The sequence below is a fragment of the Sapajus apella genome, unplaced genomic scaffold (genome assembly GCF_009761245.1).
Source record: "Sapajus apella isolate SASKATOON/1434 unplaced genomic scaffold, GSC_monkey_1.0 scaffold92, whole genome shotgun sequence".
Classification (NCBI taxonomy): domain Eukaryota; kingdom Metazoa; phylum Chordata; class Mammalia; order Primates; family Cebidae; genus Sapajus; species Sapajus apella.
This window is the reverse complement of record NW_022437032.1, coordinates 5,956,273-5,977,364: the sequence shown is the minus strand read 5'-3', so window position 1 is coordinate 5,977,364 and position 21,092 is coordinate 5,956,273. Positions and strand designations below refer to the sequence as shown.

Below are 21,092 nucleotides of genomic sequence, written 5' to 3'. Positions count from 1 at the left end.
TCTTTTGTTTGTTCCTCTGGCTCTGAAATTTCATAAAGTAAACCAAACACCTAATACATGGACATCTGGCGCCTACAATTTAAAGACCAAAAATAGAGCTAATTATGAACATTTGAGACATGCATTTTTAATGTATTAATATGACATTTCCAAAAATGTATTCTTTAGAAATAATATTCATGATGGTTAGATGAAAATGGCTCCATAGTCAAGCAAGGCGTGGGGCTCATACCTGTAATCCTAGCTGCTTAGGAGGCTGAGGTGAGAGGATCACTTGAGCCCAGGAGTTCAAGGCTGCATTGGACTATGATCTTTAAAAAAAAAGAAGAAGAAAGAGAAAAAACAGTAAAGCTTTTGTAGTCAAACAAGAGTTTCGGAAATTCTGGGTTAAATAAAATTTAACATTTATGAATTGCCAGGCTTTTCAGCAAATGGGCATTGTAAAATTCTTAACGGGGGATATAGTTGTAGCATTTGCCAAACTTGTCCACAGAATCCTTTGTTCACAAGAGCCGCATGAGGTACATCACTCAGGGACAGTCTGCAGTAGAGGTGTCACTTGTTGGGCTGGGATAAGCCACGATGGCTTGTTCTTGATCTTAGCCAACAGGCCGAGAAGCTCACTATGGCTTTTTCTTTAAGCGGTTTGAGCTCTTGTTCCCCCCACGCTCAGACATACCCATGTATCTCCCCCACAACTTTACACATGGAAGTGGTTGGAGTTGGGGAACAACCCTCACCATATCCCTTTAAGCTGGCCCCAAGTAGCTGTGCCCTAGCTGTCATCATCAAAATCACCCCCGACATTTTTTTGGCGGCAGGGGGTCGGGGGCTTGTCTGATTTTTAATTGCCACTTCCACACGGTTAGCATGCTAGGAGGCAGGAGCAGGCCAGGCAGAGACTTCGGCAGATGAGGAGGCTCAGGTGAGAAGTGGTCAGATGACCTGCCCATGGTCTCAAGGCCAAGAAGCGGGTATGCAAGCCAGGTCTCTTTATTCCTGGCCAGTGGGTATTATTTGTACAGCACCTCTCAGAAAGCCAGGGCTACAGATTCTGACCCTGATCCTCCCAATTAAAGAAACATAAAGCAAAACATCCATCCAAAAAGATTCTATTTTGTACCATCAGATTGGCAAATGTTAGGTCTGATAATACCCACTTCTGGCCTTGGTGTGTGGGACACAGGCCTAGTGGATGGGACACTGATGCCATCTTTTCTGGAGAGTTAATTTGCCACGTTTCTCTGAATTTGAAAGGCATGTGCTCTTTGGCCTAGCAGTTCAACCATGTGGTATTGAGCCTGTGTACTGGGGTGTTTGTTGACCCTCTCAGAAATAGAAACAGTCTAAATATCCATTCACAGAAGACTGGTCATTAGAAAAATTGTCAAATTTTGGCAGTTTGTCAAATTTGACAGAAAAACTGTCAAATACTTCTGCAGATAAACACTGTCCCTCCCAGGGAAGATGAAAAACATGAGTCTGTCCGTTTGCTGAATGCTGTCATTAGCAAGGATCCCAACTGCGGCAAAGTGACAAAAATTCAGGGCAAATGACTGCAGATGCCACAGGACAAATGTGAAGGGTCTTTGGTTAATCATGATTAATCCAGGTCCTGGAGTTGATGCTGCCAGGGAAGAGCATTCACTAGATCTGAATGTCTTCTAAATGTGCTCATTTGGAAAGATCACATGAATATGAGATAAGAAGAAAGTTTCAAAGAGAAGGGTGATTAAACTGTCTAGCTTGTGGACTTGTTACTTGTTTTAAACTTGGGTACCATTCAAAGGAAAAACATTGCTGGAATGTAAAACAGTCTTGCTGTTTATGATCAACTATTTTAAAATACAGTTTTAATCTCTCTAGTCATTATGTTATTCTGAGGAACATCACAGTTTAAGCAGAGAGCCTAGTGTTAGAAATTTATAAGGTACTTTTCCTTAAAATATACAAGTTTGTGTGGCAGAGAGTAAATATTGGACTCTCTTTGGCTTGCAGAATGGAGCCAAGAGTTAGCATTGCGTCTCACTCTGCAAATCCTGCTGGGTGTGAGCTGTGTACTAAACCTTGTGACAGCATTAAATACATTAAGCTAATCATGTGGAAGTTAACCAGAGGCCCCTTCACATTTGTCCTGTGGCGCCTGCAGTCATTTGCTCTGAATTTTTGCCACTTTGTCACAGTCGGGACCCTGGCTAATGACAGTGTTCAGCAGATTGACAGATTCATGTGTTTATCATCTTCCCTGGGTGGGATCATGTTTATTTGCAGAAGTATTTGACAGTTGACTGGATTACATTAGGAGATTTCTGAATACCAGGGACATGTTGCTTGTGTAATAGAAAAGAATGAGAGAACTAAAAGAATAAAAACCATAACACACACACACACACACACACACACACACACACACACACACACACACACACACACACACACACAAAGAAAAGAATGAGAGACTTTAAGCACAAGTTTGACCAAGATATTGGCTCAGGATTTACAAGAAAATACGGAAAGTGTTGTATTGGATTCTGACTGTGAATGCTTGCTTAACAATTTAGTACCATACTGGAATGAAATCATGGGGGTTGAGTAATCCATTCTTTGGTTTGTTTCAGAAACATGTGTGTTTGCATTTCTTGGCCTGTCCATTTTTAGTTTTCCTCACAAGTTTGAAATTTCCTTTGTCATCTGGTGCATAGTAAGTATTTTCCTTGTTTTTTTTTTTTTTTTTTTTTTTTTTTACTTAATAGCTTATTTGTAGATCGGTAACCACATGTTCTGGATTCATTTATGTAACTGTTAACTGTTCAAAGTCAACAGCTACATAGACACTCTTTTGTTTAAAGTTTCTTTTGTTAAAAGAAAATCACAAACATACAATAAGGGGACTGGGTAGAATTAAGTGAATAAATATCCCCATAAAGGACTTATGCTTGTTTTTTAAGATTATTAATGGCTTTGAATATTATGGTCTGGCTTATATGTTTTTGTGTGAGGAGGTAAAAGCAGATTTCAAAATTGAATATGTAATTGATCATAACCATATAAACATAATTATTATGCATAGAAAAAAGAAAATATGTAAAGAAAATATAGCCACATGTTCACAGTGGTATAGAGCTGGGGATTTCTCTCTCTTTTCTACTTTTTCTGGATAATTTATTATGTACTTGTTAATGCAGTTTTCTTCAAATCTTTCTATTTATAAGTGTGCCCTTGCACATTTGTTTAAAGATTACCAATCCCTTACCTCACCTGAAGAGTCATCCAGAGGCGTTATCCTAGATGATGGTAACAACAAAGAGGATTTGGGGGCTGGGTGTGTTGGCTCTTGCCTGTAATGCCAACACTTTGGGAGGCTGAGACAGGAGGATCGTGGAGCCAGGAGTTTGAGACCAGCTTGGGCAACGTGGCGAGAGCCCATTTTTTAAAAATTAAAAACAATTTTTAAAAAAGAAGGTTTGGGAAACCAGCCAGGCACAGTGGTGCATCTATAGTCCCAGCTGCATGGGAGGCTGAGACAGGAGGATCGCTTGAGCCCAGAAGTTCGAGGCTGTAGTAAGGGCTGATTGTGCCACTGCACTGCAGCCTCGGCGACAGAGTGAGACGCCATCTCTAAAAAATAAAAATTTAAGAACTTAAAAAAAAAAAAGGTGTGGGAAACAGTGTTATAATTGGACTGGGTGTGGCAGTAGGCAACAAATATACCTTTAAAAAAGGAAAAGATAAGCTTCATCATTTTCAGCAGAACCAAATTACTTTTGGGAATGGAGTGAGGAAAAATAAGTGTTTGGTGTTTTAAAGAAAGGTCTAGATCCCTCAGTCGTGATCAAAGTGACATTAATGACTTGTAATGCTTGGACATTTAGCAGTCGGTTCTTTCTTATGTCTCTGTTCCTTCAGCAGGAATTGATCTTCCATAAGTACTACTGCGGATTCATCCTGTAATTCCTGATTTGATTTTGTTGACTACTTTTTAGATCCTCTGATAATTTTTTTTTTTTTTTTTTTTTGAGATGGAGTTTTGCTCTTGTTACCCAGGCTGGAGTGCAATGGCGCGATCTTGGCTCACCGCAACCTCCGCCTCCTGGGTTCAAGCAATTCTCCTGCCTCAGCCTCCTGAGCAGCTGGGATTACAGGCACGCGCCACCATGCCCAGCTAATTTTTTGTATTTTTAGTAGAGACGGGGTTTCACCATGTTGACCAGGATGGTCTCGATCTCTTGACCTTGTGATCCACCCGCCTCGGCCTCCCAAAGTGCTGGGATTACAGGCTTGAGCCACCGCGCCCGACCCGATCCTCTGATAATTTAAGGCACTTAAGAAGCATACCTTACAGCCTGGCCAACATGGCAAAACCCTTTCTCTACTAAAAATACAAAAATTAGCCAGGCACAGCAGCGTGTGCCTGTAATCCCAGCTACTTGGAAGGCTGAGGCAGGAGAATCGCTTGAACCCAAGAGATGGAAGTTGCATTGAGCTGAGATCGTGCCACTGCACTCCAGCCTGGGCGACAAAGTGAGACGCTGTTTAAAAAAAAAAAAAAAAGAAGAAGCCAGGCATGGTGGCTCATGCTCATGCCTGTAATCCCAGAATTTGGGAGGCTGAAGCAGGCAGATCATGAAGTCAGAAGATCAAGGCCATCCTGGCCAACATGATAAAACTCCATGTCTACTGAAAATACAAAAATTACCCCAGCGTGGTAGCACACACCTGTAGTCCCAGCTACTTGGGAGGCTGAGGCAAGAGAATCGCTTGAACCCGGGAGGCAGAGGTTGCAGTGAGCCGAGATCACGCCACTGCACTCCAGCCTGCTGGCAGAGTGAGACTCCGTCTCCAAAAAAAAAAAAAAAAAAAGCACACCTTATTGTTGTTGAATTATCATAATTTATCTTCAGATAACTTATTGTCAACTCCACTTAATAAAACATAGCTATTAGGAAACTTTTTTTTTTTAGCATTGTCATCTTCAGTGTACAAACTTGTACTTGAGCATATAGAGAAACTGAGACTGAGAAAAGATGAGGAAGCCTAAGAAAAAAAGATATTCTCTTGCAACCTGGGTACTTCTACCTCTCAGTTAGCAAGGGCTCATTGCTCCTGGTCACTGTTATTCGTCCTCCCAGTTCATCAGGTTTCAGGCCAAGAGAAAAGCAGCAAAAGTCCTTTACAGAAAGTGTAATAGCCTAGGCCAGGCACGGCGGCTCACCCCTGTAATACCATCACTTTGGGAGGCTGAGGCGAGCAGATCACCTGAGGTCAGGAGTTTGAGACCAGCCTGGCCAATGTGGTGAAACCCCATCTCTACTAAAAATACAAAACTAGCTGGGCGTGGTGGTGGGTGCCTGTAATTCCAGCTACTCGGGAGGCTGAGGCAGGAGAATCGCTTGAACCCAGGAGGTGGAAACTGCAGTGAGCCGAGGTTGCACCATTGCACTCCAGCCTGGGCAAAAAGCAAAACTCTCTCTCTCTCTCTCTCTCTCTCTCTCTCTCTCTATATATATATATATATATATATATATATAAAATAGCCTTTAATGTAGCCACTGGGTAAAAGGGGACACATTTGATCAAACCTGAAACACAAGTGTAAGCATGGAAGATTAGATTTCAGTGGGTGAAACAGGGAGGTGACTGTATCAGCCACAGGTTGGGAAGAAAATGAGAGGATGCCCTGGATGATAACTCAGTTTTCTCTAAGCAGTTAGGCCCAGCCTGGCCCTGCGGCTAGTGGAGACGGCCTGTGATATTCAGATGGGTTACAGTTCCTGCCCTTTAAGCTCGGCTTAGTGGTCAAGAGCATGGGCTTTGGGGTCTGATCGAGATTTAAGGCTTAGAACCATTACTTTACTTCCTCCCTTATCAACTTGGACCAATTACGTCATCTCTCTATACCTCAGTTTCCTTGTCTGTAAACTGGAGACAATAATACCTACTTTATAAGACCTTTGCAAGGATTGAAATTTAGCAGAATAATGCATGTAAAATGATTAGCATGTTGTCTGGCATAGAAATGTTTGATGATTAGAAACAGTTCTTCTTGGCCAGGCACGGTGGCTCATGCCTATAATCCCAGCACTTTGGGAGGCTGAGGCCGGCAGATCACTTGAGGTCAAAAGTTTGAGACCAGCCTGGCCAATATGGCGAAACCCCATCTCTACCAAAAACACAAAAATTAGCTGGGTGTCGTAGCACACTGCTGTAATCCCAACTACTGGGAAGGCGAAAGCAAGAGAATTGCTTGAACCCAGCGGGGGGTGGAGGTTGCAGTGAGCCAAGACCATACCACTGCATTCCATCTCAAAAAAAAATTACTCTCAAATTCATGCTTGTTAAAGGAACAAACTTAAAGCCTAAAGAATGTACTATATATGTCTATATCATCATTTTCAAGTAGTTATGGTGAGAACCAAGATGAATAAAATGAAAGTAAAGTAATAGTCCTAAGAATCCACTTAGATGACATTTAAACTTTAGGCTGGGTGCAATGGCTCACACCTGTAATCCTAGCACTTTGGGGAGGCCAAGGCAGGAGGATTGCTTGAGACCAGGAGTTTGAGAGTAGCCTGGGCAACATAGCAAGACCTCATCTTTAATTAAAAATTTTAAAAAATTAGGCATGGGGGAGAGAGGGCGGAATCCGGGAAAAAAAAAAAAATTAGGCATGGTGGTGCATGTCTGTAGTTCTAGCTACTTAGGAGGTTAAGGTGGGCGGATTATTTGAGCCCAGGCGGCTGAAGCTGCAGTGAGCCGCAATCTCACCACTGCACTCTAGCCTGGGAGATAGAGCGAGACCTTGTTTAAAAAAAAAAAAAGAGAGAGAGAGGTAAACTTTACATAAAGCTGTACTTTGCCAAGACTAACATGCCTTTGGGGATGGAAAGGAACCAAATGCCACAGCAAGTAGCTGTCTGGCTAAGCCAGGGCATGTGGCCTCCTTGCAGACCCTACCTCTGCATTCCTCTTGATCAGAGAGCAGCATTTCCGTGCATGGGTAGGTCCTTCAGTGCTCCCCTCCTTTCCCTGAGGGAGAGGCAGAAACACCCAGTCTGTACCCATAGGGCTGGAATGATCAATGCAGGCCTGTCCCAAGGGGGCGCCTTTGGAGTCAGGTTGCCCTTAAATTGATCCGTGAATACGTCTGTACAGCCTCTTGGCATTCAGTTTTGTTCTGCTGTCATTACTGAAGCCCTTCCCGATACCTCATCAGTCCTCTCTTTTCTGACTACTGAGAAAGGTAATGTACAAAGCTTTATCCTTACCTAGATGCATAGAGCCCGAAGCTCCAGCAGCACGCCCATGCTGGGTCTCTGACAAGCATGGTGTCGCTCGTGTCTTTTATGGCTGAGGGGAATGCTGCATTTGTACTTGATGTGTTAAACAGTCTGCATCAGCTTCGAGAAGCTTCTGCTTCAAGAACCAGACGTTTTCACCTAAGACTTAATTTGTTGCTGTCGACAGGTTCTTGTACTGTTTGGCAGAGCGGTAAACATTTTCCCTCTTTCCTACCTCCTGAATTTCTTCCGGGATCATAAAATCACACCGAAGATGATGTTCATCATGTGGTTTAGTGGTAAGTCAAATCTTGAATAAACAGGGTGGGAAATACCTGTTAAAAGCACGCACCATGTCGGGAGAGCCATAGTTCTCTGCTAGCGCCCTTGGCAAAGGCATTTGCTCATAAGCTACAAGTAATCAACACTCCTGTTTAATGGCACCCACTGCAGCCCAGATGGTGCCCCTCACCATGGTGCTGTGAAGTGGGTGAGGCTTAGTTGGAAGAGGGCAAAGGACATGCCCAGGGTCACGTGACCACTGGAGGCAGAGCCGGGATTTCTGCCACTCCTGAACAGGACAGTGCGGTCCAGGGCACAGCTGGGCATGGCTCAGTGCCTCCCTGTGGGTTTTCTAGGCTGTGTCCTAGGCTGAAGTAATGATAGACTCAAGGTAGAAAAGGTGAAAGTAGAAAATGTTTTATACCTTATGTTAGTTTTGGATATTTTTCCTTTTAGTCACAAAGTTCTGGTAGTTTAATGTGAATGTGTCAGTTGCTATTTAATCACTTTTTAAAGGATGGAAGTGATTTCATAAATCTTTGCTTCTAAAGAACTGGATCCATAGTCATCTTTAAATTTATTTTTGAGCAATACATACTGTTCTTTATGCTTTCTTGCTTAAATATTATAATTAAAGTGTTTTCCGTGTGGGTTGGGTTATAGCTACACACTTTATGATGTTCTCTATCCAAAGGCATATCTGTAAGTTTGTCTCAGATTTCTCTTCTTTCAAAAGGCCGTGTTTAAAAATGTATATGTTTCATATATATGTACGTATGTGAATATATATGTATGCATTTATATATGGTGAGAAAAACTAATTTTTTCCTAATCTCTTTTTGCCAATGAGGCAAACTACTTTGTAAAGTGATTGCAGAAGTGTGTCAGAGGTTTTTCGTAGTGATGTGAGCTATTTGTGGGGGGCATGAGGATAAGAGCTTTGCGGGGAAGGCTGGAGTGTATTTGAAATGGCGAGGGCTATAGGCTCCTGTTCTCTCCCGGGCTCTCTCTCCTCGGCTTTCCATCCGGGCTTTCCTGGATTCTCAGCAAGGAGCACTGAACAAGCCTCAAGCCTCTGCTACCGGCCCTTCCCATCATCATTTAAGCAATCAGAGTTTCTCCTCCTTCCCACAAAACACCAGCATCTTTATCCAGAGTTCCTCCTCACATCCCCTGCAGCTGTGTCCCAGCCTCTTTTGCCATGGCCAGACCCGTGAATGAGCTGTCCTCGCTCATTTTCTCCACTTCTTCACCGCCTATCCACAGGGCTGGAATTGGCCTTGGCAGGTCACCAGCAACCTCCCGCAGTTAGACCTGGAGGGGAGGGAGAGGGGTCTGCCACCATCCTAGCCCACCTCCTTCCCACCACCCCTGCCTTCTGACGAGGACTGCTTTACCCTCTTCTGTGGCCTCGGGGCCTTGCTCCTGGTTTCTCTTCTTTGGCATCTCCTTGGGCTCATCCCCCTTCACCAACCCCTCACATAGCAGCTTCCTTGGGACTCTGCCCGAGCCCTGATTCTGTTCGTGTGTTCTGCGTGTTCACCGAGTGTGCTCACCTGTCCACTGGCCTTCACTTCCATCTAGTCCCAAAGCTGTTCTCGAGAACCCAGACCTCCCTCTGGGATCCGCACTCCTGTTTCCAGCTGCCTGCTTGGATGCCACGGAGATGCCGCCATCCCTATGCCTTTGCATCCCCCTTGCCCAAGAAATCCTACTTTGAATTGCCTCGTGGCCTGGTTAGCTGGTACTAAGCGCTTGCTGGGTACACACCCTGTTAAAGCATGTTACGTGTGCTGTGTCACTGAATCCTCTGGCCCCTGTGACAGGTTTAGAGAGGCAGAGAGTCCCTCGTCCTCACCGTGTCTCTGCATTCTGTGCTCTGTGCCCGTTTCGCCTTTCCCCATCTGGGTCTTACCTGCAGCAGTCTGGCTGTCCTGCCCCATCATGATGCAAGCTTCCTGCCTTCCTGTCTGCTCCCCCACCCTGCCCATCTCTTCCGGGTACCATTTCACAGCCTGCATTTGCTGTGTCTCCTTCCAGCTGCTCTGGGAGCTCCCCAAGGGCAGGGCTAGGACTGCCTGTCTCCTCCGTACGGTGCCAAGGAAGCCAGGAAGCTTCTTACAGAGGAAAGTCCTGTTTCCCAGCTCAGTCCATGCCCCTCCGTCATGCCCTAGTTGCCTCACAGGGGACCAGCCAGCCTCTCATTGCCACCTAAGCAGCCCAGAGCCCTGTCACTGCCACCAGGGTCCTCCACAGGGGCAGCATCTCGAGATACAAGGGGTGCCGGACACATTGCATCCTGTGCTGTTGTGGGGATTAGCTGAGTGGCCCCAGGTGGGACATGCAGCTCTTGGCCTCGGTCCCTCATCTGTGTGTTATGGACGAGAGTAGCGCTGCTCGGTGAGGATTCCTGTCAAGATCCAGTGAGGCTCTGCACGCCGAGCACCTGCCTGGGCCTGGCGCACACACCCGAGGGCTTGGCCCACAGCAGCTGTCCTACAGTTTCTAAGACATGGGCATCAGCCTTGATAAGTCCTCCTGCACCTGCACGTGGGGCTCTGTAGCTGGGGCGGGGTACCTCATTGATCTGCCCAAGTGGGCATGGGGGTGAGTCTGTGGTCCCCACATCCCTACGGCCTGCGCTTTTCACCTCAAAGCCTCACAGGGCGAGCACACGCTCTTCAGTGGGGCCATTAGAATAGTTGCTGGTCGCAGTGCTGGGCCGGCCGGATTTCCAGGGAAGCCAGCCCACGAAGCTGCTGCCCCCTCTCTGTGCCTTCTCACTCTGTTCGCCGTCCCCCAGGCCTGCGGGGGGCCATCCCCTATGCCCTGAGCTTGCACCTGGACCTGGAGCCCATGGAGAAGCGGCAGCTCATCGGCACCACCACCATCGTCATCGTGCTCTTCACCATCCTGCTGCTGGGCGGCAGCACCATGCCCCTCATCCGCCTCATGGACATTGAGGATGCCAAGGCTCGCCGCAGGAACAAGAAGGATGTCAACCTCAGCAAGACGGAGAAGATGGTCGGTACCATGCCCCTGCGGGGTGGGGCGGGGGCTGGCCTGCTGCACAGCTGGTGGCCCCAACTGTCAGGAAGTAGGCAGATGAGCCTTGCTTTGAGGACACCCAGCACCTCCACATACACACTTTACGCACATACTGCACACGCACGCACACCAGTTGTTTCCCCTGAGAAGGATGTGACAGAACTTGAGTTGTAAGGCATGGCTCTTGGGATGGGGGTGTCTGGTGGCCGTGCCCTGCTGCTGCCGGGGAGGCTGTGGGAGACCCCATCTGCTCCCTCTCTGAAGCTCCGTGGGGCACCGCAGGAGTCTGGGCCTGTGCCATACTCTCCCAGCAGTGCCTCTACACTGCCAGCAGCGGAGACACCTGTCAGGACCCAGGTTTGAAGGTTTCAAAATCCCATCATTTTCCAGCATTTACTAAAAACCACCTGTTGGGGGCCTGAGGTGGGGAGGACGGCTTGCAGTGCTTGTGAGGGGCCTGTGAGTGGTACCCTGCCTCAGGGACAGACATGGTGTGGGGCTGGAGGTCCCCAGGCCCCAGCTATAGGGAGAAGTGAAGCTCTGCGGCCTGCCCACCTCTTCTACCTGCAAGCCACCGCCCCTGCCACCAGGCTGCTTCCGCCCTGTCTTCATCCTCAGGACCCCTGCGCGAAGCCAGGCCCTCTGACTGAAGCAGAGGCTGCTCTGGGCTCCAGCCCACCCTCCTGTATCCTCCACCAACCACCGTGCCTCTCTTTCTAGTTCCCGTATTCTAGGCCTCAGTCACTTTAATCAGTCATCAGAGGCCCAGGAGTCCTCAAGTGGCCGTTCACTGCCAGCACTGGAGTTAGGACTGGCAAGACCATGGCCTCCCGTCTCCATGCTGGGCCCCTCAGCCTCTGCAGGGTGGCTGGGAAGTTTCCAGATGGCCATCAGGCCTGGCTCTTCTGAACTTCCGTCACACTAAGAGGCCCTTTGCCCTCATCTCATATCTACCAACTTTCTTGTTTTTCACAAAGGCTCTAGCTCAGGCCTTTCTGGGTATCAGAATTAGCAGGGGACTTGGTACACACAGGCTGCTGGGTCCCACACCAGCATCTCATAGGTCTGGCGTGAGGTCTGAAAGAATTTGTGTTTCTTCTTATTCTTATTTATTTTTGAGACAGGGTCTCACTCTGTTGCGCAGGCTGAAGTGCAGTGATGCAATCATGGCTCACTGCAGCCCTGACCACCTGGGCTCAAGTGATCTTACCACTTCAGCCTCTGAAGTAGCCGGAACTTGAGGCAGGCGCAACCCCACCCAGCTAATATTTTTCTTATTTTTAGTAGAGACAGGGTCTCACCATGTGGCCCAGGCTAAGAATTTGCATTTCTAAAAAGTCACCAGGTGGTGCTGCTACATCTGATCCTGTGAATACACCTGGCGAAGCACAGTCCTAGCAAAAACAGGACAGCTCCTCTGAGGATGAACTGCTGAGTTTCTGGAATGTTTTCTGTGACAGTCAGTGCTTGTGTTTTCCTTGGACTATCTCAGATTGTCCCAATAGTCTGCCAGAAACTGATGCTTTCATTATACCCATTTTGCAGATGAGAATGCTGAGGCATCAAGAGAATCAGATCACACAGCTGCGGGCATGAATTCTCACGCCTGCATTCTTCACCACCACACTGATCAGCAGTCCTCAAAATGGGGTCCCCAGACCAGCAGCATCACTGGGAACTTGTTAGACATGCAGATTCCCAAGCCCGCTCAGACCTACTGACTTAGTTGCTCTGCACGTGACTCCACTGGGCCCACTATTTTGTGGTTTCACAAGCCCCTCCCCACCCCAGGTAGATTCTGATGCAGACCAGTGTTTGACAAGCACTGTTCACAGCATCTAAATGCCCTCCCCTCCCCCGCCATCCTCTCCCCTTCCTGCACCTGCCACCTCCCCCACCACCTGCAGTGAAGCTGCAGAGCACACTTCACTATGGCCCCACCAAGGCTCCTCCAGCAGCGCGGGGCACTGCACTCAGAGCCTGTCTGCTTCTCCTCCCTGTGGGGAGTGCTGGACATCCACAGTGACCCGAGCCCTGCCTCTTCACCTCCGGCCCTCCCCTCCACATGGGGTCCTTTTCTTCATCCCTTCCCAATTCCTACAGGATGTGTCCTTCTCCCCTCTCCTCTCCTGGCTTGATTGGCAAAAGCCTACCCACGGTGGAGTCCTAGCTATTGGAGCCACGGGCAAAGAGACAGAAAGAGTCTCCCTGGGCAATTTGCGGGTCATGAAAAGCCCAGAACGGCAGTTCCAGTCCTGGTTGCATAAGAGAGTCATGCAAAAGCTTAAAAACCAAGCCCCAGCTTGGCCTGGTCCTTCTGTCCTAGCTGGGGTCCTAGGCATCCATTGTGCCCTGATGAACCTTCCTGCCTCCCTGCAGCCTCCCAGGAGGCCGTTTGCTGCCCACCATCACCCTGCACTGATGGTCAAGTGGAATTAGGGTTGGGGACACTGGCAGCTTGGGTGGTGGTGGGGCTTCCAGGAGATGCCCCCTGATGGTATCAGCTGATGACCATCAGGCCACCTTTCCTCCCCGCTCAGGGCAACACTGTGGAGTCGGAGCACCTGTCGGAGCTCACAGAGGAGGAGTACGAGGCCCACTACATCAGGCGGCAGGACCTCAAAGGCTTCATGTGGCTGGACGCCAAGTACCTGAACCCCTTCTTCACTCGGAGGCTGACACAGGAGGTGGGACACCGGCCAGACTGCATTCTCTGGGGTCCCTTGCCTGCCTCCTTCAGGACCTGCAGTGGCCCAGGGTCGGGTGGAGGAAGAGAGGGGAGGCAGGAAGCTCACGTGGGCCTGCCAGGCCACCGCCTCCCGGTCTGGAGGCTGGGTGTGCTTGTGGAACTCGGCATCTGCTGTTTTTCCTTCACTGCCACATTTAGTGCGAGGTTAATAATAGACTTGTTAACACAGTTTGGTTTTCCTGGATGATAGACACAGTGTATCGACCAACTAGTGAATCAGAGCTGAGGAATTTCCAACATACCAGGGCCTCAGGCAGTGGCCCAGGCTCAAAGCTCTGGTTCTGTACCTCAGGGCACTTCTGGCCTCTCGGTAGTTGGAGGCCTTGGGTCAGGGTGGGGCTCTTCCCACTGCCGCCCCCTCTGTTTCTGAGCAGGCCTGTTTTCCACTCTTGAGGAGACCTGATAGCTGGCGGCGTGTGCGCTCTTCCAGGAGCCAGGCAGCTCTGGTGACCGTGACCCTAACCGCTTCCTTCTCCAGCATCCTGTGCAGTGGATGCGGCTGTCTCCTTGACAGCTGAGGAGATGGAGGCTTAATGGGGTGCAGTAACCCCGCAAGGTCACAGCCAATACAGACAAAACCGGGAACAGAGCCAAGTGTGTCTGACTCCAGAGGCCACGTTTTTACCCTCACACCATGCTACCTCCTCCTTTCTGAATGAGGCCTCCCGTGATCTCCACTCCACAAAGCACAACCCCAGCTCAGTTGGTTCAGTTGAAACTGAAGTTGCTGTGGCCATCACCCTGCCCTCCCACCTCCTCCCCAGACACCCCACACAAGACACCCAGCAGCCTCCCCTCCCTTCCTCGGCCCTGCCCCTGACGCACTGACAGCTTGGTTGTGTCTCTCGACCCAGGACCTGCACCACGGGCGCATCCAGATGAAAACTCTAACCAACAAGTGGTACGAGGAGGTGCGCCAGGGCCCCTCTGGCTCGGAGGACGACGAGCAGGAACTACTCTGATGCCAGGTGCCAAGGTTTCAGGCAGGCAGGCCCAGGATGGGCGTTTGCTGCCCACAGACACTCAGCAGGGGCCTCGCAGAGGTGTGTGCATCCAGCAGCCACTTCGGGACATAAGAGGGCGGGGTGAGACACCGGCTGCAGAGTCACCTTAACCCGGAACTTGCCAGGCATCTGGAGCCAGGTGACTTGTTGAGAAACTGTCATCTCCCCACTCCTCCCTGAGGTAGCCTTCGCTCACTGTAGCTCCTCAGCCCACAGAGGGGAGGGAGCACTGGGCCAGGCCCCAGTCATCTGTGAAGCTGGGGTGCCTGCCCGCCCATGCACCCAGAGGACCCCTGTGGTCCCCTGCCGGGAGGAGTACCATCTACAGTTGCGCCAGTCCCCAGCCACTGCCTTCATCCCACCGGACTGGCAGAGCCAGGGGCCAGTCGCCTGCCTTTGAGTCATCAAGATGCCTCCGCAGCAGCAATTCTGACCTAAGTGGCAGGGCCCAGAAATCTTGAAAACCTCCTACTCCCCTTTGCGATACTTCCTGGGCTCCCTCAGAAACGGAATGACCTTTTTTCCTTTACCTGATTGGCACCTCACAGCCTGTCTCCCTGGGTGGCAGGCGGCTGTTGCCCTTCTCTGGGCACATTCTGAATGTTTACACTGGTACCTTCTGGTATCATCTTTAGAGCCCCCTGCAAGCTGCAACTCTGGGTTTTTATCTTTTGGGGTCAACGCGCCCTCTAGAGGGGAAAGCTAGAGGCACAGGGTTTCTGCTGACCCGCAGCTGCTGTCTTGATTAGGTTTAAATTCATGCATTTTTACAGCAAAGTGCTGAGAACCGCATAGTCACCTCCTGCCATCCGATCTCCCTCCCTGCCATTCTCGTACTCGGTTGTTCTTTTGTCTAATCGGAGACCGCTGTGCCGAGGCCCTGTGGTGTCTGCTCACTGCTGCCACCTTTGCTGCTAATCACGGTTCCATCTTCTTTCCCCTCTCCCAGTTCCCTACCACGTTGGATCCCATTTGTCACCCATGCTAGGGTCCCCAAAGCACTGGGGCAGGGGCCAGAGCAGCAGCACCCAGTGCTCCCCCCTCCTACCCTGACCTGGAACCCCAGCAGCCTGGAGTTGGATGAGGATGCTCCATGCACATACACAGCCCCCCTGCCCTGTCCCTGGGTCCTGGCCCCCACAGCCGTCTCAGGGTAAAGAGCTGCCAATCATGTCCAGATGGAATGGAGTCACTGACTCGCATCCTCTCCTCACCTCCCCTTTGACAAGCCTCAAACTGTTCAGCTCATCGAAGGGCCGTTGCCAACTTCTGTATGTGGTTCTGGGTCACAGGGAGCCTTGGAACCTGGCACCCTGGGGTGGTTGAATTCATCAGTGCATGCCTGCTTCGCTGGGGACACAGTGGGCCCTCATGGACCCCACCTGGAGCAAGCACATCTCCATCTCTTCGGTGTCAGGCGGCGTGGCCTCTGGGTGTCAGGAGGAACTGACCTCAGGACCTTCCAGGACTTGTGCCAGGAATGAGAGGCCAGGCCTTCGCCTCACTCCCGAAGTCGGAGCAGGCCAGCCAGGCAGGAAGCACGCTGTTTACTTTTTGCATGAAAAGTAAATTTGTACTTGACAGACCTAAAATATGATCTTTTTTAGTCCCTCACTTTAACCCCATATTTTGAGCCATTGCCTTGCTTAATTTAGGTCTCTACCATTTCCTTTTAGTGGAGAAGAGAGGAGGTCAGAGGGGGGGGACCTTTGCCTGTCCCTGGGGGAGTGGGATTAGGAATCTGAGACCAGATTGTTCTCTCACCCCTGCCAGAATTCACTCTTCCCTGAAGTTCAGGGTCCGATCTCCCAGATGTAAGTTGCTTTGCAAACTCAGTTGTTTGCCAGGATTTCTTTATTTCCGAATCTAAAATTCACAGGTAAAGCAACGAAAAGGTCAGATCCCATTTCCATCTGCCCCCTCATCACCAGTCCGATGCCCCAGCCACATCACACCTGGCCTCACACTTTTAGCTGAGACCTGAAAATGATGCTGTGGCGGAAGAGCATGTGGGGGCTTGGTGGAGGGCCCCCAGGATTTGCAGGGGGGAGAGGGGCTGGCGGGACTTTTCCCAGGAGATACCAGCACCTACCTCGATCTCCTGTGAGCCTCCTCTGCCCCCTGCTGGCCAAGTGAGGTCAGCAGCCTGGGAGAGTGCCCCCAAGAGATGAGGGCACCCCGTGTTCCTTAGCAATCTTGGCTCACCTTTGTAACAAAAGGCCATGGAAGTCTTTTTCTGGTCGATTTTTTCAAATGTCTTTGCCTGAGAATAACAAATTGCTGCTGTCTACCTTTAGCACACCCAATAATTCTATTTGGGGCGGTGAATGCGTAGAAGATATAAAAATACGCAGCGTAACTATATCTTCCTGCGTGTATATTTATTTTCTTCTGAGTCTAGGCCATGGGACAGGAGAACTGTGGCGTGTAGGAGGAACACTTCAGGAGGAGTGAAGGCTGGAGCCAGGGAGCGCTGGGGGAAGCCAGGCCTTTAGCCAGCAGCCCCTCTACCACAGGCGCCGCTGTGTGGAGCTAGTTCTTGGAATAAATCCCATGCGTTCTGCAGCCTGTAGTTGTTATGACCCCTCAGAGCAGCTACCCCCTGTGACTTGGTGTGTGAGGTCTCATAGGGAAAGGAGCTGGCTTCTCGTAGGTCCTTCAGATCAAATTCGTCGGAGACTGGGCCAAGGCCAGGCTGAGGGTGGCTCAGTTCCATCATCTGGAGCTCAGACACTCCGCCCAGGGGCAGAACTGAAGCCCTCCCAGCCCCCACTCCAAGCCAGCCACTCCTTTTTACAGTGGGCTGGCAGGCTGGGCTGAGCTGGGCAGTCCGGGCGGGCTGGCTGGCAGACATGAGGCCAAGGGGCAGCCCTGAGCGCCACAGTCGCCCAGGTTAGCCCACAGGATTCCTTTGTGTGCCATGGAATGCTGAAAGATGGGTGACTGAGGATCCTTCTTAAAACCCTTGGCAAAGGTGCCGTCAACAAGGCTTGACCTCGTGAAGTCTTGGGTCTGTGTTCCCACAGGGCCCACATACTCAGAGAGTCCTCAGCAGGGTGGCCAAGACCAGGGCGCTTCTGCTGAGGAGCAGGTAGGCTTGGGTATGGGTGTGGCCTGGGGTGGCTCAGGGCTGAAGCTGCTGCCTGATTCCTGTGTGGGGTAGAAGCTCAGTGGCCATTCTCTGCCACTGACAAGGATTTCACATGCAGAAAAGAAAAGGTGCCCCTCCGGCCCCCACATTCCCTGCCGAATGCGTGCCCGTGTGTGCTGCCCTTGCTGGGGGCGGGTAGGAAACCACACCTGAGTGTCCTGATGAGGAGTCACGAAGCAGTGTCCTTGGGAAGGCCTCTCTAGAGTCCCAGGCCCTCTGTCTAGCAGGTAAAGCCCTCAAGAGAGTACAGAGCCAGCCCCCTTCCCTTTAGGCTTCTGCCATTTCCCAAGCAGTTCTCCAACAGACGTCGAGGGGCTTCGCTGTTACCAGGCATGTAACAGAAGGAGGAAGACTGGCTAACATCCCTTGCCCCATCCCATCCTCCTTCCCCTAGCCATTTTCTTGCCATGGCCTCTGGTGCCCTTGAGCGGGTCTCCCTGGCTGCTCTGCGGAGCTTCACTGGCTTCAGGGTGAGCGTGAAGTGCTGGTGAGCAGTGGGCCTGTGGTTGGCTGGGAAGATGTGCGTCAGTGGTCAGAAGTCCTCTGCCAGCCCTGCAGAGCCAGAGCCTCAGGCTGGGACAGGGACGGCTCTCTACTCCCACCCGGACAGTGGGCATGGTCTGGACGGTGGGCAAAGGCTTATACCAAAGCCTTTGACGGTTTCTCCAAGTAGGGATCTGCAAAGCTCGAACTGCTGTCAAGATGGGTGTGAATCTTACATTCCTTTTCATTATTTCCTTTGTAAAAAGAGTGCTGGGTTTTTGTTTTAAGAAGCATTATGAAGGCCAGGCTTACTCATTTTTCTCCCCCAAGGGAGCTGTGAGAGGCCCCTGTTAGGCCCCTGTTTCCTGAGCAATCATGTGCTGCTCTTCTTGTCGGGGCTTTGGGTGGGGAGGAGAAGGCAGGTGAGAGATGGGGGACCTGTGGCTGCCATGCTGGAGCCCCTGCGTCATCTCATTGGACTCTTTAAGGGAGTCAGGAATAGATGGAAGACAGCCGTGTCACTGGATGCTTATTTAGAATTAAAGTGTAGCTGCTGAATTGGAGCCAGTCTCTGTATTCACATTCAGGTGGCTTTGCAGATGCACAGGTCATACCTCCTAGACTGGGCTCTGTGGCACACAGCTACCTAGTCTCTGTGCTGCTGGCAGCCATGTCACCAGGAAGTACAGTGCTTAGGAGCAGGGCTTGGGTCAGGCTGGCCTGTGTCTGTTCCTACCTTTGGCCTTCAGTGAGGAGCATGTGCGGCTCAGCCCCCAGCCAGGCTCAGCTTCTCCTCACAATGCCAGGAGCCCTTCCTCCCCAGGGCTCGCTGGCTGTTGGCCCAGGCTGCAGGGCTGCCTGCTCTCCTGCTCTCCAGTCCCCCACAGACCTTTGCCTGATGGTGAAAGGGGGAACTTCTGTCACTGAACCCGCCCTGCCGCAGGAGTGGGGCTGTCCATAGCCTCTGATTGGAGGTGGTGGCGTGTGGGGAATAAGGGGCATGAGTTCATCTGTACCCCCACGTACTTCGAAAGGCATCCAAGCTGCTGATGGTAACGGGCACAAACCAAAAATGCATGTGATGTAAAACGAAACCAGGAGAAGCTGTCCTGGCCCCCGCCAGGAGGCAAGAGCCGAGTTTCCTGGTTCCTTCCCAGCCTGCGCTTCATCTCACCCTGGGGGAGACTCCCGCGGCCACAGTGGGCTCCCTTTGTCCTGCTTTTGGTGGAAACCCAGATTCAGAGAAATGTTTCTCCACCATAAGAAAAACTGCAAGTGTGATGACAAGTGGCAGCTGACACTTGGCTGGATTGTCCTCAAGATGGATGTGATCTTATATTCCTTTGGAGTGTAAGAATCTCACATTCCTTCAGAGTAAAAGCATATTTGGGAGTAAGAATCTTATGTTCCTTGGGAGTATAAGTCTATTCCTTGGTGTCAGGGAGGCACAATGAGAGTGATGAGGACTCTGGCAAACAGAAAGCAGAATTTTCCAGACCAGACCTGCCTGCGAGGGCGGCTGCGAGGTGGAACTGTGCTGTGCTGAGCAGAATGTCAGCTGGAACAGAACGGAGCGCTGGCAGCAAAGGTTGGGGGTGGTCCTGAGCAGGCACCTCATTCCCACGGAGGGAACAGGGTATGTTTCATTTGTATTTCAACCTTCTCAACTCCTAGAAAAAGCTCTCAGGGTAGAGGGGAGCAATCAAGGCAAGAAACATTTTCCTTAGAGGCTAGAAAGCTGGCAGGAGGCTGGAGGTTCATGCACAAAGTTGAGGGCCCTGTACTTATTCCACAGGGCGCTAGGGGAGTGAAGCTGGCCTGGAGGGGGACCCCACTGACTTGGAGGCAACCCCTTCCCACCCCAAGCAAGGGACAACACGGCCCTCTACCTCTAGCCAGAGAAGATGTGAGACATGAAGGGCAGTGTGGGTCAGGGGCCAGTACAGTCATTTCAAGGCCCTGGGTGACAGTAAGTGCCCCATAAATGGAGGTCCTCTTGTGGATATTTATGGACCTTCAGGAGAGCAGGTGTCAGCCACACTCCCCCTGCCTGGGGAGGCTGCCTGGCAGACCTGGGGGTCTTAGCATCAGTTGGGACCAGCTTAGTGCTGGGGACAGGAGGGACCTCTGCACATACAGGCAGCTTTCAGCTAATACCGTGATGTAAATGGGGAAGAAAATAAGTCTTTGCTTACAAAAAAAAGGCCACAAAAATGTAGTTGGTTCATCTTGTGGTGAAGATGAGCCACACGCTCCTATCTGCTAGTGGGAGGGCAGCTGGCTCACACTCTCCAGAGGCCAATGTGGTGACAGCTCTCCAAAGCCTGCAAATGGCTGAGCAGTTCCACTCACATGAAAATGAAAGTTCATAAAAACTGCACACCAAGAATGGTCATCCTGGCAATATCTGAATGAGGAAAAATGGGGAACAACCTCTTTGTCCATGAATAGGGGATGGTGAGATAAATAATGATAGAATATCAACAATTCAGGATTCTAAGGATGTGGAAACATGTTGAGAGTGTTATCAGGCCGGCATTTTACCACCTTTAGAGAGAGAGAAACATTTCACCCTCTCCTTAAATGCTGTTTGAGATTTCAAAATGATGAAAAATGAAAGTAGAAATGTTAGTACATCCTTTTATAAAAATACACATACTGGTACTCAGCACACACCCATTGATCCCTAATACGTCAGACCCGGTGGTTCCTTTCAACCACTACTTCTTCCCTCTGCCCTGATGTCTTTGCTGAGAGAACCCATGTGGTTCATGTAATAAGTGACTGCATGCTTCAGGGGGAAACAAAGCCGGTTCTCAGCTCAGGCTATTCCTGGTCATTCTCTCTACTTGTCTGAGATTGGCTGAGAAATGGGTCTATGACCTTATTTGGCAGGAGAATGAAGCAATGTGTTTTCTTTTTTGTTTTAAACGGAGTCTTGTTCTGTCGCCCAGGTTGGAGTGCAGTGGTGCGATCTCAGCTCGCTGCCACTGCAATCTTCACCTCCTGGGTTCAAGTGATTCTCCTGCGTCAGCCTCCCGAGTAGCTGGGATTACAGGCATGTACCACCATGCCTGGCTTTAGTAGAGATGAGGTTT

General features: G+C 50.3%; 1 protein-coding gene and 1 long non-coding RNA gene across 4 annotated transcripts in view; one reads left to right on the top strand and one right to left on the bottom strand.

Annotated features, from left to right (window-relative positions):
* Window positions 1-18,557, top strand: part of SLC9A8 (solute carrier family 9 member A8) — a 79,878-nt gene extending 61,321 nt beyond the window's left edge. For 2 of the 3 annotated variants that reach the window (XM_032256023.1, XM_032256024.1), the window contains exons 12-16: window positions 2,619-2,701; window positions 7,465-7,576; window positions 10,363-10,583; window positions 13,148-13,294; window positions 14,211-18,557. In XM_032256023.1, the coding sequence (XP_032111914.1) occupies window positions 2,619-2,701; window positions 7,465-7,576; window positions 10,363-10,583; window positions 13,148-13,294; window positions 14,211-14,318 (671 nt within the window). In that variant the 3' untranslated portion in view covers window positions 14,319-18,557. The remainder of the gene's footprint in view (window positions 1-2,618; window positions 2,702-7,464; window positions 7,577-10,362; window positions 10,584-13,147; window positions 13,295-14,210) is intronic. The other variant, XR_004262078.1, reaches the window with a different exon arrangement.
* On the bottom strand, window positions 12-455 carry LOC116535190. Its single transcript, XR_004262079.1, has 2 exons — window positions 233-455; window positions 12-72 (listed from the first exon to the last, which is right to left on the bottom strand). It is a non-coding gene; the product is annotated as an uncharacterized LOC116535190 (long non-coding RNA).
* Window positions 18,558-21,092: the final 2,535 nt, after the last annotated feature.